The sequence below is a fragment of the Mercenaria mercenaria genome, chromosome 4 (genome assembly GCF_021730395.1).
Source record: "Mercenaria mercenaria strain notata chromosome 4, MADL_Memer_1, whole genome shotgun sequence".
In the NCBI taxonomy this organism is placed as follows: Eukaryota; Metazoa; Mollusca; class Bivalvia; order Venerida; family Veneridae; genus Mercenaria; species Mercenaria mercenaria.
Genome location: NC_069364.1, coordinates 33,790,661 through 33,807,693, shown reverse-complemented (window position 1 = coordinate 33,807,693; position 17,033 = coordinate 33,790,661). Strand labels below are relative to the sequence as shown.

The 17,033-nt window shown below is 36.7% G+C and overlaps 1 protein-coding gene across 3 annotated transcripts in view; it reads right to left on the bottom strand.

The window, feature by feature from the left end:
• LOC123551427 (tyrosine--tRNA ligase, cytoplasmic-like) overlaps positions 1 to 17,033 on the bottom strand; it is a 154,974-nt gene that overhangs the window by 30,466 nt on the left and 107,475 nt on the right. For all 3 annotated transcript variants that reach the window (XM_045340357.2, XM_045340358.2, XM_045340359.2), the window contains exon 10: positions 3,751 to 3,883. In XM_045340357.2, coding sequence (XP_045196292.2) covers positions 3,751 to 3,883 — 133 coding nt within the window. The remainder of the gene's footprint in view (positions 1 to 3,750; positions 3,884 to 17,033) is intronic.

Here is a 17,033-nt window from a genome sequence, read left to right as displayed (position 1 = left end):
AAGGGCGGGGCCATATTAGACCCTATGGGGATAATTTGAATAATCTTGGTAGAGGACCACTAGATGATGCTAAATACCAAATATCAAAGCCCTAGGCCATGTGGTTTTGGACAAGAAGATGTTCAAAGATTTTCCTTTCAGTTGCTGTATCAAGTTCTGGACGGAATTCAATTCTTTGAAAAAAAATTTAAGAAGACTACCCAAGGAACATCCCTGTGAAGTTTCATTGAAATTGGCCTGGTGGTTTAGGAGGAGATGTTGTTTAAAGGAAAATGTTTTAGAACGACAGACAATCACTGGCCACAATAGCTCACCCTTGAGCACTTCATGCTCAGGTGAGCTAAAATCAGAATAATACAAATATATCTGATGTGTTTAAATTACTAAAAGACTTTGCCACTCACAACCATGTGCATTTAAAGGATGCAAGGCCACTGATTTATCGGGGCAATATTTACCTAATGCTAATCAAAAGAATTTATTACATACACACATTGACATCTTGACAATATCTATTTATTTGTAAGAAGACAGCATCAATAGCTAGAACGACAGTCTGGGTCACGGGCACCAGACCAGAAAGAAAATGCCTCTGTACATGTTATACCCTACCCCTAGGTATACTATAAGAACCATGGTCATGAACTGGAAAGTAAACTAACCCATTTCAATCATACATTTCTAAACTAAAACGCGCAGTTCGGTCAATGGGTACCAAGCATATTGAACAAGTGGTAATTTATCTTCCATCATGCACCAATCACATATTAATGTCTCAATATTTCATATTTAACCGCCTCGATAGCCTAGTTGTAGAGCATCCGTTCGAGTGCGGGAGGTCGTGGGTTCGATCCCCGGCTGCGTCATACCAAAGATATGAAAAATGGTACCAGTAGCTCCCTTGCTTGGCGCTCAGCATTAAAAGGGAAACTGGCCTCTTCTCTCATACCCTCGTGGTGATGGATTCCATCAGGAATGAGGTGTTGAGAGTGATTAATATAAGTTGTAGAACTTCCTTCACAATCGACCTAAAATAAATTATGTATAAACTAATATTTCATATTGCAGAGATACTCCACATATTTTACACTTTCGTCAACATTACAGAAAAAACTTGTGTGAACTTCCCTAATGAACATCCAGTCTAGAGGTCACAGCAGTGTGCACATGTTAGGTGAAATGTAAACAAATAAAAACAGAATACAAAATATTCACAGTTCTACAATAAAATTAGAAATGAATGAAATTCATTTTAGAAATGTTTTGATGAAGAAATTCCATACTCAGAGCAAACATTTACCTAGTGTAATTTTCGGCAGTGTCTCACTGCCTTCTTCAGCACTGACTGACCGAAAATTACACTAGGTAAATGTTTGCTCTGAGTATGGAATTTCTTCATCAAAATGTTAAATCCAGAGCATGGGAACAACATCATCAGTTGTATTTTAGAAATGATTTTGAATTTGAAGTCACTAGTGGGACTTCTTTTGCAAAGCGGCGTACGCCGTTTTACGCCGATTTCAATTTCTGGAACTGGCGCAGCAACTTTATTTCTCTCGCCTCCGGGGTAAGCAGATTGCGCCGGTTCACAAAATGCGGCGAGGTGAAGACAAATATTGCTGAAAACTCCTCGTAAGGAAATTTTGAAGTAAGTGAGTGATATATTATAAATTTAAAACAAGAGGGTCATGATGACCCTGGATCGCTCACCTGAGTAATATGAGCTTCATGTTTCAAATGTCAAACTGATGATAAAATATTAAGAAAGTCAGTGGTCACATTCATGGTCAATGAAATTCAGTTTTATGATTTGTGTGCAAAACTGTGTATGTCATCAAAATTTCAAGGCTGTATCTTAAAAAACAAGGAAGTAGGTCAGTAGGTCAAGGTCACAGTCAAGTGACATCATATGCCTTGGGGTCATCAGGTAATTATAATTAAACAGTCTTGGAAATAGGATCAGATGATTTTTTAAGTATTTTTCCTATGTAACTCATATAATAACTAAGTGACCCCAGGGCGGGGCCTCTTTTAACCCCAGGGGCATAATTTGAACAATTTTGGTAGAGGACTACTAGACAATGCATCATACCAAATATCAAAAGCCTAGGCCGTATGGTTTCAGACAAGAAGATTTTTAAATCTTTTTCCTATATAAAACTTGGGACCCCCAGGGCAGGGCCTCTTATCACCCAAGGGGTATAATATGAAAAATTTTGGTTGAGGACCATAAGACAATGCTACAAACCAAATATCAAAGGTCTAACTGTTGTGGTTTCAGACAAGAAGATTTTCAAACTTTTTTCCTATATAAGTCTATGTAAAACTTGGGACCCCCGGGGCGGGGCCATATTTGACCCTAGGGGGATAATTTGAATAATATTGGTAGAGGACCACTAGATGATGCTACATACCAAATATCAAAGCCCTAGGCCATGTGGTTTTGTACAAGAAGATTTTCAAAGTTTTCCCTATGTAAGTCTATATAAACCATGTGCCCCCCGGGGCGGGGCCATATGTGACCCTAGGGGGATTTGAACAATCTTGGTAGAGGACCACTAGATGATGCTACATACCAAATATCAAAGCCCTAGGCCATGTGGTTTTGTACAATAAGATTTTTCCAAGTTTTCCCTATATAAGTCTATTTAAAACATGTGACCCCCAGGGAGGGGCCATATTTGACCCTAGGGGGATAATTTGAATAATTTTGGTAGAGGACCACTAGATGATGCTACACACCCATTATCAAAGCCCTAGGCCCTGTGGTTTTGGACAAGAAGATTTTTAAAGTTTTTCCTTTCTGTTGCCATGGCAACCAGAGTTCTACATGGAATTCAATTCTTTGAACAATTTTGAAAGGGGGCCACCCAAGGATCATTCCTGTGAAGTTTGGTGTAATTCTGCCCAGTGGTTTTCAAGAAGAAGATTTTTTTAGAAATTGATGACGGACGACGCACTACGCACGACGGACATCAAGTGGTCACAATAGCTCACCTTGTCACTTCATGACAGGTGAGCTAAAAATGTGTAAAATAACTTTAAAAAAAGATAAGAATGCACGTAAACTAACAAAATACTTTTTTCATCATTTTATTATTAAACATCTGTAACAGGACCCTTTAAAAGAATATTTAATATGCGCTAGAAGGAACCTTTTGGTAAGCTAAATCTTGTATCACTTATTAATTCTGTAACTACAGACAGCTGTCACAGCAATAGCCACCATATTTGTTTAACCGGATTGCTCGATTCGCTCATGTGACCGGCTTACCCCGATACACCAGCGGCGAATGCAAATGAAGCAGGCCCATACATTGGTATACATTTGTACTGTTTATTTAATTTATACTGCACATTTATGCTGCATATACACATTTTAGTGTACACGTTAAACGGCGACTGATATACATTTTCACATCAACCAATCAAAATAGTTTTGTAATCTAGACCGGAACTTCACCAGGGAAGTTCAACTAAGATTTTTCTGCAACGTTGAAAAAACTGTAAACTATGCATTGTTTCTCTAAGATAAGAAATACTGAAGAAACATAACTGGTACATAATGGAAGATAAATCACCACTTGTTGAATATCCTTTAAGTACGCAACTGAAATGGGATAGTATACTTTCCCATTCATGACAATGGTTCTTATAGTATACCCAGGGGTAGGGTATAACATGTACAGAAACAATTTTTTTTCTGGTCTGGTGCCAGTGGTCTGGGTAATTTACACAACTTTTCCTTACTTTTCTTTTGTACAGGGTAAGCATTTGAGGTGAGTTTCTTCAGTTCTGGTGTGCTAAACTCTTGCCGGACTGGTTCAAGCAAAGTATTCAGGTAAATTTCCACAGCTGCCTTTAGATCACCTGGATGTAACTCCTAAATCAGAAAAAATAAATAGGTATTCACACTCAAGGTTAATGTTTTCTGCATATAAAAAGATGAAATTGGCTATGGTATACAAATTTTTCAGATGAACAAAAGACCGAGTATTGCAGTGGCAATACAGAAGTCCCCTACAGAGAAAACTTTTGCTTGGGAACAATAAAAATTTTGTGTGTAGCACTAAGATAATCAATGCATATAAAAGTTATGGAGTGAAAACAATTTTTACTTGACCTTCAACAGTGACCTTGACCTATGACCTACAAGCATAAGTCATGTTCTTGCATAATCTACATAATTGCCATCAGAACTATTCACATACCAAGTTTTATGAACCTAGCTTGAATACTTATTGAGTAATTGCAGGATGGGGGGAGGGTATCCCCTCCAGAGTTTTACCGGTAGGGAATTAAAAATGCTTTAAAGCAATTAGGAGCTAAGAAAAAACTATTTTTATTTAAATTTCAATAGTGACGTTGACCTACAAGCATAGTCTAAATCATGTACACAACACATTGTCTCATCATAGGAACATTTGTGTGCAGTACTTAGATAATCCATCAATGCATATATAACTTATGGAGTGGAAACAATTTTACTGGACCTTCAATAGTGACCTTGACCTTTGGCCGACAATCATGGGTCATGTGCGTGACACAGTCTAATCATGGGGAACATTTCTGTGTAATAAAAAATCCTTCAATGCAATTAAAGTTATGGAGCAGAAAGCTTTATACTTGACTTTCAAATAATGGTAACTTTGAACTCTTGATTGATAGGCACAGTTCATACAAGTAACAAAAGCAACACATCATCTGGTTATGGGGAACATGTGTGCGAGTGTATATAAGAATGGGCAAAGTATGCAACATATTGTCAGCTCACAAGGAACATTTGCTTGTAGTGGTATGAAAATCCTTCAATGCATATAAAAGTTATGGAGTGGAGACAAATTTTAACTTGACCTTAAACAGTGACCATGACCTTTAACTGACAAGCATAGATCATATTTGACACATTGTCTCATCATGGGGAAAGTTTGTGTGCAGCTCTGAGATAATCCATCAATGCATATAAAAGTTATCGAGCAGAGACAACTTTTACATGACCTTCAATAGTGACCTTGACCTATGACCTACAAGCATAAGTCATGTACATGCATAATCTACATATTGCACTCTATTCACATACTAAGTTTTATGAACCTAGCTTGAATACTTTTTGAGTAATTGCAGGACAGAAAGACGGACGGACAGAGGGCATTCCACCGTACGGCAATAATTACATCAATACAAGAGATCACAGAGTGATCTTAGCGCCCACCATTGAGCCATTTTTGAATGTTCCAAATTTCAAGATTAGCTCAAGGTCAAAATCAAGGTCAAATTTCATTTCGGTACACAACACTGTGCATGTGGTCCATGCATGTGGTCCAAATTTGAAAGCTGTAGCATGAGAAATGTGGAAGTAGGTCACTACATCAATTTCAAGGTCAAAGTTCATTTCGGTAGACAGAACTATGCATGTGCTTCAAATATGAAGGCTGTAGCTTGAGAAATGTGGAAATAGGTAATAGGTAAAAATCAATGTCAAATTTCAATTTAGAACACAAAAATATGCATGTGGTCCAAATTTGAAGCCTTGTAGCTTCAGAAATGTGAAAGTAGGTCACTAGGTCAATCTCAAGATCAAAGTTCATTTCTGTACAAAAAACTACGCATGTGGTCCAAATTTGAAGGCTGTAGCTTGAGAAATGTGGAAGTAGGTCACTAGGTCAAAATCAAGGTCAAATTTCGTTTCGGAACACAAAACTATGCATGTGGTCCAAATCTGAAGGCTGAAGCTTGAGAAATGTGAAAGTAGGTCACTAGGTCAAAATCAAGGTCAAATTTCATTTCTGATCACAAAACTATGCATGTTAGGGGTGACTATTGAGACCAATTTTGACTATTGCAATACTATTGATATTGCTGAAAAACTATAGCGATACTATTCTATTGCAGGTTACTATTGCGATACTATTGCAATAGTTATCGGCCACCATGTTTTATACAGTAAAACTACCAACTGGCATTGTTACTCAGTGTAAGACACGGCACTGTTTATGATTGCTGTTAATACACATTGAGATACATGTTTGTATAACTGAAATGGACAGAAATAAATCTAACATTAAATATTTTTAACATTTTTCTATTTCTTGCCTTCCTTGGCTTTGAAACAAATAAGTAAAACAAGCAAATTCGATGAATTGGTATCCCCCGCCGAAAGGGTTTGTGGTGAGGAATGGCAAAAAGATATATCCGGCAAAAAGTTAAGGATGTTAATAAGAAGCAAATAACTTCATTAGTCAAAATCAATTTAACAGAAAACAAATGTTTAATTACAGAGTATTAAATTGTATGATACTTTGATCCTGACTAAAGAATTTATTTTGAATGGGATATGCTTACTGTAATAAGCTTAGCTTTTAAAATTAAATGCAGTTAATTGAAATGTGAGCTTGAAGTTTAACTGGAACAAAATATTGTCTTTGAGTGGTTTGGCACCAGGTGTTGCTGTTTAACATGTACATTAAAAGAACAGATGTCCTTAAGAGAACACAGGTAAGATATCTTGAACATGGCTGAGGGCAAGGTTTGTGCAGTCACAACGTAACATGTTGAAGGTTTGAACATTTAAAAAAAAAAAAAAAGGAATGGATATATATATATATATATATATATATATATTTTTTTTTTTTAGGGGGTGGGGGTGCAGGGGAACGGGAAAGGAAACAAAATTTCACATGTTGATTATAAATATTGATTGAAAATTAAAAATGAAAAAAAAAAAAAGGTAAAAGGGTGAAGTTGGGGGGGGGGGGGGGCAGAGGATGCATGATCAGTGGTGGGCATGACTGGGTGGAGAAGTGAAAAATCTAATATAAGAAATGAAAAAAAAATATTTTTTTGGGGGGGGGGGGGGGGGGGGGGGGGGGGGGGAGGGAGTGTGACCAAGTCAAGTGGGTGACCAGGTGTGGGTGTGCAACTTCACATGTTTATAATAAATGTTCACAGAAAAGAATGAAAGAAATTTGATGAAATTCTGCCAAATGGTAAGTTTGTTATGTACAAATATGTGGATTTTTAGACAATTAAAGGGCAATAACTCTAAAGTTACAAAAGAAATCCGTACAAAATTGTCTGTGCACAACCACATTATAGTGCTCTAAAATCTGTTAAAGTTTCATAGTTCTAGGTCAAATATATCAAAAGTTATGATGCAGAAATTGCCATATCTATAGTACCCTATATAGTTAACACTAGAAACTTCTAAGGGCCATAACTCTGGTGTTACTTCATTGGCCCCATAACCTCATAGTGGTGAACATGTATATGAAGTTTGTTTGAAAAAAATCTAAAATAAGGAATGTTTGGAGGGGGGGGGGGGGGGGGGGGGGGGTGTCGGGTGATAGTGGGGGAGGTGTGTGATCAAGGTAAGGGGGTGACCAGGTGTGGGTACACAACTTCACATGTTTACAATAAATGTTCATGGAAAAGAATGAAAGAAATTTAATGAAATTCTACCAAATGGTAAGTTTGTTATGTACAAATATGTGGATTTTTATACAATTAAAGGGCAATAACTCTTAATTTACAAATAAAACCTAATAAAATTGTGTGTACACAACCACATTATGGTGATCTAAATTCTGTTTAAGTTTCATAGTTCTAGGTCAAATATATCAAAAGTTGTGATGCAGAAATTGCCATATTTATAGTACCCTATATAGTTAACACTAGAAACTTCTAAGGGCCATAACTCTGGTGTTACTTGGGCAATTTGACTGAAACTTGACGGGCCACAAGAACTCATAGTGGTGAATGTGTATATGAAGTTTTAAATAAATATTCCCAACCATTTCCTAGATATGGCTCCGGACGGACGGACAGAAAGACGGAAGGATGGACGGAAGGACGGACGGACAACGCCAAAACTATATCCTTCCGACTTTCGTCGGGGGATAACAATAAACCTATGCAAGGTATACTCAAACGAATCGGCCATTTTGTTGCAAATGTCAACGTTTAATAACCCAAATCATCGAAAAAGACGAAAATTGACGGATCAGACTAAGGTGTACCAGCACTCAATGAAGGGCCCTACCGAACAGTTTGCTATATCATACAAGTAGCCTACTTTCTCCATTGTACATTTTCTCATTTAAGATTAACAGGTTATTTAAACATATCCAATCAAATTTTCTAAGAAACCAAATTTATCTATTATCTCCCAGACTTCCCAGTCCTTTGTGGTAGTTTAATTCCGTGAGGGTAATTATTGTAATGGAGACGTAAACATTTTCCGAGGCACAAATGAAAGCTGGCTCTGTTTCTTGGTTTATAAAATATTAATTATTTCTGTATTTACTAAAATTTTAAAACTATCAAAACTATCGATTGTTGAAGGAACTATCAGCGATTGTTATTGGATCGTGACTTTTCTATCGATGCATACTATCGGGACACTCAGTATCGCAATGCATCAATATTTCGATGTATCGTTACACCCCTAATGCATGTGGTCCAAATTTGAAGCCTGTACCTTCAAAAATGTGGAAGTAGGTCACTAGGTTAATGTCAAGGTCAAAGTTTTTTTCAGTGCAAAAAACTATGCATGTGGTCCAAATTTGAAGGCTGTAGCTACAGAAATGTGAAAGTAGGTCAAGGTTCATCTTGCCACTCTAAACTATACATGTGGTCCAAATTTGAATATTGTAGGTTATTGATAAGAAAATTTTAAAAGCTTTTCCCTATATAAGTCTATATGAACCATGTGACCCCCGGGGCGGGGCCATATTTGACCCCAGTGAAATAATTTGAAACACCTTGGTAGAGGACCACAAGATGATGCTACACACCAAATATCAAAGCCCTAGGCTCTGTGGTTTTGGACAAGAAGATTTTCAAAGTTTTTCCCTATATTAATCTTATGTAAATTATAAAAATAAACAAAGGGCCATAACTCACTCAAAAATTGTTGAACCAGTCTGATTTTCAGGGGGACACAACTAGGGTACCAATACATCATTCTGACAAAGTTTGGTCTAAGAAATTTTAGTTAGACATTTGTGTGACGCTCACGCTAACACTCAAGCTGACGCCGGGGCGAGTAGGATAGCTCCCCTATTCTTCAAATAGTCGAGCTAAAAAAGGGGTAAAAAAGCATTACTTGCAGGAGAATTTCAAGATTTGACAATAAAAAACACTTCTCATGATTCAGTATGTATAAACAATGAAACAATAAATCTCTAGAGCCACAAATATCTCTCAAAGTATTCAAATTGAAAGTTTGAATCATTGCCTCAATTATTTATGAAAAAGCAAAATAACATTTTTTTGATAACATGGTAAGACCAAGTAAATTTAAATTTACATGATTGTATAACAAGAGGGTCATGATGACCCTGAATCGCTCACCTGAGTAATATGAGCCACATGTTTAAAATAGCAAACTGATGCTAAAATATTAGAAAGTAGGTCAGTAGGTCACAATCATGGTCATTGAAAGTCAGTTTTAAGATTGATGTGCAAAACTGTACATGTCATCTAAATTTCAAGGATGTATCTTAAAAAACAAGAAAGTCGGTCAGTAGGTCAAGATCACAGTCAAATGACCCCTAATCGTTTGGGTTCATCGGGTAATTATAAGTAAACAGTCTAGGAAATATGATCTAATAATTTTTGAAGTATTTATTCCTATATAACTCATATAACAAGAGGGCCAAGATGGCCCTAGGTCGCTCACCTAAGAAACACACCATAACAGTGTAAACATGTTTGACCTAGTGATTTCATGGAAATAAATATTCTGACCAACTATCATTAAAATTGGAGCAAAAATCTTGAGTATAAACAAGTATTTTCTTTGATTTGACTTAGTGACCTAGTTTTTGACCCCTGATGACCCATATTCGAACTTGAACTAGATTTCATCAAGGCTATCATTCTTACCAAATTTCATGAAGATCAATTGAAAAATACTACCCATTAAGAAGACGTTTCTCGTTCGCCGGTTTGCAGTCGTTTACTTGTGAATCACTCAAACACCTGCCCTCCCTGACCTCGGTACATGTCTATGAAGCTTACCAGACACGTCATCGGGAGTTGCGCGTGTACATTTCAGTATGGACGGAGTTTATCGATAGGCATGATGCAAACACTCGGTTAGGCCCAAATCAAAATTTTGTTTGTTTTCCGCTTTATTTGTTTTTATTTCTATTCATTAACATATTTCTGTATCAGCCTGTTGAATTTGTAGTCTTGCTATTGCTTTAAAATTCATAGAGTGCCCTTATTCAGTAAAAGTTTTACGTGGCTTCTGTTTTCTCAATACAATTTCTGGAACAAGTTAAAGCATAGCAAAAGGTCCTTCTAGGGCACATCTATATAAATATAAAATGATCATCTTGTAAAATTTTGGTTGCAATGTCTATTTTATACTGCCAAAAATGTCAAGTAAGTATTTACGCTAGTTATTTAACATAAATTGTTAAATCCAACAACAAATTAAACAGAACAGAACAGAACAGAAATACAGTTTTCACATATTAACCATGCATTTGAAGGTAACGATAATATTTAGTTGTTTACATTTAAATTTGCTGATATATGTCAATCTGGTGGACTAAATGTACATATGTTATGTCCTTCAAGAATGGATGAAATAAAAAAATCAATCAATCATCCTCAGGTTTAGTCAGAGAGTCGCCTCAATTAGGAAAGAATCAGAGGTTATTTCTAAGGTCACAGAGTTTAATTGACCAGCTTGTAATCACAACATCTTTCGATATAAGTAGCTCAGTCAAGTGTGACTTACCGAATTAAAATGTTCCTTCTCAAGAGAAGGAGCAATAAAAGATGTAATAGAATCGTGCTATTGGTTTGTTTTACTGTGTCATGCACTAATGTAATAGTCGACTAAGTCTGTTTATTTGACTTGGACATGCGCACTCGTGTACAATAAACGTGCGCATGCCATGTATAGGAGAGCACAATGCCGTGAAATAACATCTACTTTTATTATTATTGTGATTTTATTTCATTATATCCAGCAACAGAAACAAAAACTAAATTCGAATTAATGTAAATCAAGTATGTCATTTTGCGCTGTATTGAAAAGACAACGTTAGTGGTCATGGCAGCGAAATGGAGAAAAAAACACTGTCGGAAATATCGCCAATTTTAAACTGTGAAAATTTTATACCAGACCGTTGAAAAATGAGGGGTGGCGCATTCTATAATAAATGAGGAAAACATAATAGGCTTTTAAACATATATTTGTTATCGGTAATATGTCATTTGTTACGACATTGACAGAAAGGTATCAGTGTCTGATTCATGGAAGTGTCACATACATTGCGAAACATGTTTTATGAGGACTGTGTTCACAAATATGTGATTCAACGTTAAAAAACCCCTAACTGCAATTTTTACACGTCACATGTTTTCTCTGCAAAGACGTTACGAACAAATTGGATGTAACTGTTGTGCGCTTGGAATTGTACCTATTTTTCAGTCGAAATCAAACTATTGGTTTTTTGTTTGAAGTTGTTCAAAGTGAAATGCGGGAAAATTGTCAAACGGGAAAGATCTTCTTAACGGGTAGTATAGCCTCTATCGCATACACAAGGTTTTTCTTTGATTTGACCTAGTGACCTAGTTTTTGACCCCAGACGACCCATATTCAAACTTGACCTAGATTTCATCAAGGCAACCAATCTGACCAAATTTTATGAAAATCCAGTGTAAAATGCAGCCCCTATTGCGTACACAAGGTTTTTCCTTGATTTGACCTAGTGACCTAGTTTTTGAACCTAAAGGACCTATATTCGAACTTGACCTAGATTTTATCAAGGCTATCATTCTGACAAAATTTCATGAAGATCAGTTGTAAAATACAGCCTCTATCGCATACACGAGGTTTTTCTTTGATTTAACCTAGTGACCTACTTTTTGACCCTAGTTGACCCATATTCCAATTCTATCTAGATTTCATCAAGGCAATCATTCTGACTTAATTTCATGAAGGTCAATTGAAAAATACAGCCTCTATAGCATACACAAGGTTTTTCTTTGATTTGACCTAGTGACCTACTTTTTGACCTCAGATGACCCATTTTCAAACTCGGCCTAGATTTCATCATGTTATCATTCTGACTTTATTTCATGAAGATCAACTGAAAAATACTGCCTCTATCACATACACCAAGGTTTTCCTTTGATCTGAGCTTGTGACCTACTTTTTGACCCCAGATGACCTATATTCGAACTTGACTTAAATTCATCAAGGCATTCATTCAGACCAAAATTCATGAAGATTAATTGAAAAATACAGCCTCTATCACATACACAAGGTTTTTCTTTGATTTGACCTAGTGACCTAGTTTCTGTCCCCTGATGATCCATTTTCGAACTCGGCCTAGATTTCATCAAGGTAATCATTCTGACCAATCATGAAGATTGATAGAAAAATACAGCCTCTATCGCATACACAAGGTTTTTCTTTGATCTGACCTAGTGACCTAGTTTTTGACCCCAGATGCCCCATTTTCAAACTTGGCCTAGATTTCATCAAGGTAATCCTTCTGACCAAAATTCATGAAGACTAACTGAAAAATACAGCCTCTATCGCATACACAAGGTTTTTCTTTGATTTGACCTAGTGACCTAGTTTTTGACCCCAGATGACCCATTTTCAAATTCGGCCTAGATTTCATCAAGGTAATCATTCTGACCAAAATTCATGAAGATTAATTGAAAAATACAGCCTCTATCGCATACACAAGGTTTTTCTTTGATCTGACCTAGTGACCTAGTTTTTGACCCCAGATGCCCCATTTTCGAACTTGACCTAGATTTCATCAAGGTAATCCTTCTGACCAAATTTCATTAAGATCAGTTGAAAAATACAACCTCTATCGCACACACAAACTAAATGTTGACAGATGACAGACAGACGCCGGACATCGAGCGATCACAAAAACTCACCTGAGCATTGCGGGGCCTCTTTCACCCCAGGGGCATAATTTGGACAATCTTGTTAGAGATCCACTAGGCAATGCTTCATATCAAATATCAAAGGCCTATGCCTTGAACTTTCAGACAAGAAGATTTTTATTTTTTCCCCTATATAAGTCTATGTTAAATTTGGGACCCCCGGAGGAAGGCCTCTTTTCACCCCAGGGGCATCTTGAACAATTTTGGTAGAGGACCACAAGGCAATGCAACATGATACCAAATATCAAAAGCCTTGCAGTTTTAGGCAAGAAGGTTTTTAAATTTTTTTCCTATATGAGTCTATGTAAAACTTGAGACCCCCCGCCCCCGAGCAGGGCCTCTTTTCACCCCAGGGTTATAATTTGTACAATTTTGGTAGAGGACCAAAAGGCAAAGCTACATACCAAATATCAAAGGCCTAGGTCTTGTGGTTTTAGACAAGAAGATTTTATATAAGTCTATGTAAACATGCTAAATATCAAGGCTCTACGCCTTGTGGTTCTGGACAAGAAGATTTATAAAGTTTTTCCTTTCGGTTGCCATGGCAACCAGAGTTCTGCATGGAAATCAATTCTTTGAACAATTTAAAGGGGGCCACACAAGGATCATTCCTGTGAAGTTTGGTGTAATTCTGCCCAGTGGTTTTCAAGAAGATTTTTTAAGAAAATGTTGACGCACGATGGACGACACGACGGACGACACACAACACACGACGGACATGGAGCGGTCACAAAAGCTCACCATGAGCCTTTGGCTCAGGTGAGCTAAAAATCTGTATGAGAACAAGACATAAACTCCATTAAGCTTCCATTACACTTCCATTACAAGTATAAAGACTATGTTCCCATCACATGTATAAAGACCATGGTTCCCTTTACATGTAGACACCATGGCTCCCAACCATAACATGTGTACAGACTATGGTCACTATTACATGTAGAAAGACCATGGTTCTGATTACATGTACAGACTATGGTTCCCATTACATGTAGAAAGACCATAGTTCCTGGCCATTACATGTATACAGTCCATGGTTCCCATTACATGTATAAAGAACATGGTTCACATTACAGGTATTACGACCATGGTTCCTGGCCATTACATGTATAAAGACTTCGGTTTCCAGCCATTACTTGTGTAATGACTGTTTCTTGTCAGATGTTAATGGACATAGGTAAAAATATTTCGAAACAAACTATAAAATAACTAGTATTATGTTCTGTTTCCTTTATTTGCTATATTGTATTTACAAATCATACATTGTGAATAATTTAGGTCATAATGTTAATCTCAAGCTTCAATGATGAAGACTCAATGTACACCTTTGGCCATTATCTCTGACATAGAGTGGCCACAGCTGGCAAAATTCCTCAGATGAAAGAAATCTACACCCCTAATGAGGTATGGGACAAGTTTCAAATCAGCAACAGTAAAAACTCAAACAATTTATAGCCAAAAGTATATGATTGAGTCTTTCTTTTAAAGACTACTCAATTTCACAATGTAAAAGTTAGACTCCTCTATGCAATTTTGCTTTCAGTCTTGTAATAGATATTTATTTAAACACATTGTAACCTTAAATTGACTTTAATGAAAACTAATGAAACTAGAGCTATCACTGAAGGTGATGAATGTACCCCCCTCACGCACTGACACTGTACATTGCAATTTGAAGCACACAAGATTGCATAATTATGTGGACTGTATGTATATAGACTTTATGTATATAGTATAGTAACAAAAATCAAAGTCCCATAACTCTGCAGAATATTTTTGTGAAAGAACCTAACATGCATCATGCACAAGTAAGGTTGGTACTGATCATTTGTGTAAAGTTTCATTCAATTGTGTGCAATGGTTCGGGAGATCAGGCGCGCACAAGACTGCATATGCAGACTCTATGTATATAGTATAGTAACAAAAAATAAAGTCCTATAATTCTACAGAATATGTATCTAAAACAATGTAACATGCACCATGCACAACTAGGGTTGGTACTGATCACTTGTGTGAAGTTTCATTAAATTGTGTGCAAGGGTTCAGGAGATTAGGCGCACACAAGATTGCATATGCAGACTGTATGTATATAGTATATTAACAAACAAGCCAGGATGGCCCTAGGTCACTCACCTGAGAAACATACCAAAACAGTGTAAACATGTTTGACCTAGTGATTTCATGGCAACAAATATTCTGACCAATTTTCATTAAGATTGGACCAAAAATATGGTCTCAAGTATAAACAAGTATTTTCTTCAATTTGACCTAGTGACCTAGTTTTTGAGCCAAGATGACCTACATCCAAACATGACCTACATTTTATCAAGGCAATCATTCTGACCAAATTTCATGAACCTCAATTGAAAAATACAGCCTCTATTGCATAAAAAAACGTTTTTCTTTGATTTGTCCTAGCGACCTAGTTTTTGACCCCAGATGACCCATTTTCGAACTTGGCCTAGATTTCATCAAGGCAATCATTCTGATTAAAATTTATGAAGATCAATAGAAAAATACACCCTCTATCGCATACACAAGGTTTTTCTTTGATTTGACCTAGTGACCTAGTATTTGAACCCAGATGCCCCATTTTCGAACTTGGCCTAGATTTCATCAAGGTTATCATTCTGACCAAAATTCATGAAGATCAATTGAACACGAGCTGTCCGTAAGACAGCCAATGCTCGACTATTCGAAATATTGTCCCAGAAGCAGGAAAATATTACCCAAAATATTAAAATATCTAAAGAGTTTCAATCCAGTACCTGCATTGCTAAACTTTAACTAGAAGTTTTAAGTTCAAAATGGACATAATTTTACCAAAATGCATGTCAGAGTTATGGGACTTAATGCAATCAACTAGTTTTATAAAACCAAAGGCACAAGTGAAGTTTCAACTTAATATCTGCATTCGTTCTGGAGAAAGTAACTTGCATGCAAACTTTAACCAGAATTTTCTAAGTCCAAAAGGGGGCATAATTTGCACAAAGTTTCAAGTCATTATCTTATATAGTACCCAATTTATGTCCAGAAAGCAAAGTTTGTTAAAAAATTAAAGTATGAAAGGGGCATATTTGTCAGAGTTATGGGACTTGATCCAGTGAGGTTGGTAACTGATCTAGAAAAAGAACAAGAGCTGTCCATAAGACAGCATGCTCCACTATTCGGCGATTTGACAGTAAATTGAATATATGTCTCAATAGGAGACCTCTACTTTAAAAGGAAGATACATCAAGGGGCATAATTCTGTCAAGAACACAAATTAGAGTTATTGGGATTGTTACTACACATGCAGATGATGATGGTAAAGATATATTTTGAGTTTCAAGTCATTATCTTAATATATAGTACCCAATTTATGTCCAGAAAACAAAGTTTGTTAAAAAATTAAACTTTGAAAGGGGCATATTTGGTCAAAAATACAAATCAGAGTTATGGGGACTGTTACCACACATGCAGATGATGATGATAAAGATACATTTTAAGTTTCAAGTCTTTATCTTATATTGCATTAAAGTTATATCCAGAAAGCGAAGATTGCAAAAAAAACTAAGTAAACAAGAGCTGTCTCCATAGGATGACACATGCCCCCGATGGCACTTTGAATGAATAGTTATGGCCGATGTTAGAGTTTAGGACCTTTGACCTACGGAGCTGGGTCTTGCGCGCGACAAATCGTTATTTTAAAATCCATGCATGAATGACAAAGATATGGACCGGACACACCCATCAATGCACTATCATGAAAAATGACCTTTAACGTCTAAGTGTGACCTTGACCTTTGAGCTACGGACCTGGGTCTTGCACATGACACGTCGTCTTACTGTGGTACACATTCATGCCAAGTTATTTGAAAATCCATCCATGGATGACAAAGATATGGACCGGACACGCCCATCAATGCACTATCCTTTAACGTCTAAGTGTGACCTTGACCTTTGAGCTACGGACCTGGGTCTTGCGCACGACACGTCGTCTTACTGTGGTACACATTCATGCCAAGTTATTTGAAAATCCATCCATGGATGACAAAGATATGGACCGGACACGCCCATCAATGCACTATCCTTTAAAGTCTAAGTGTGACCTTGACCTTTGAGCT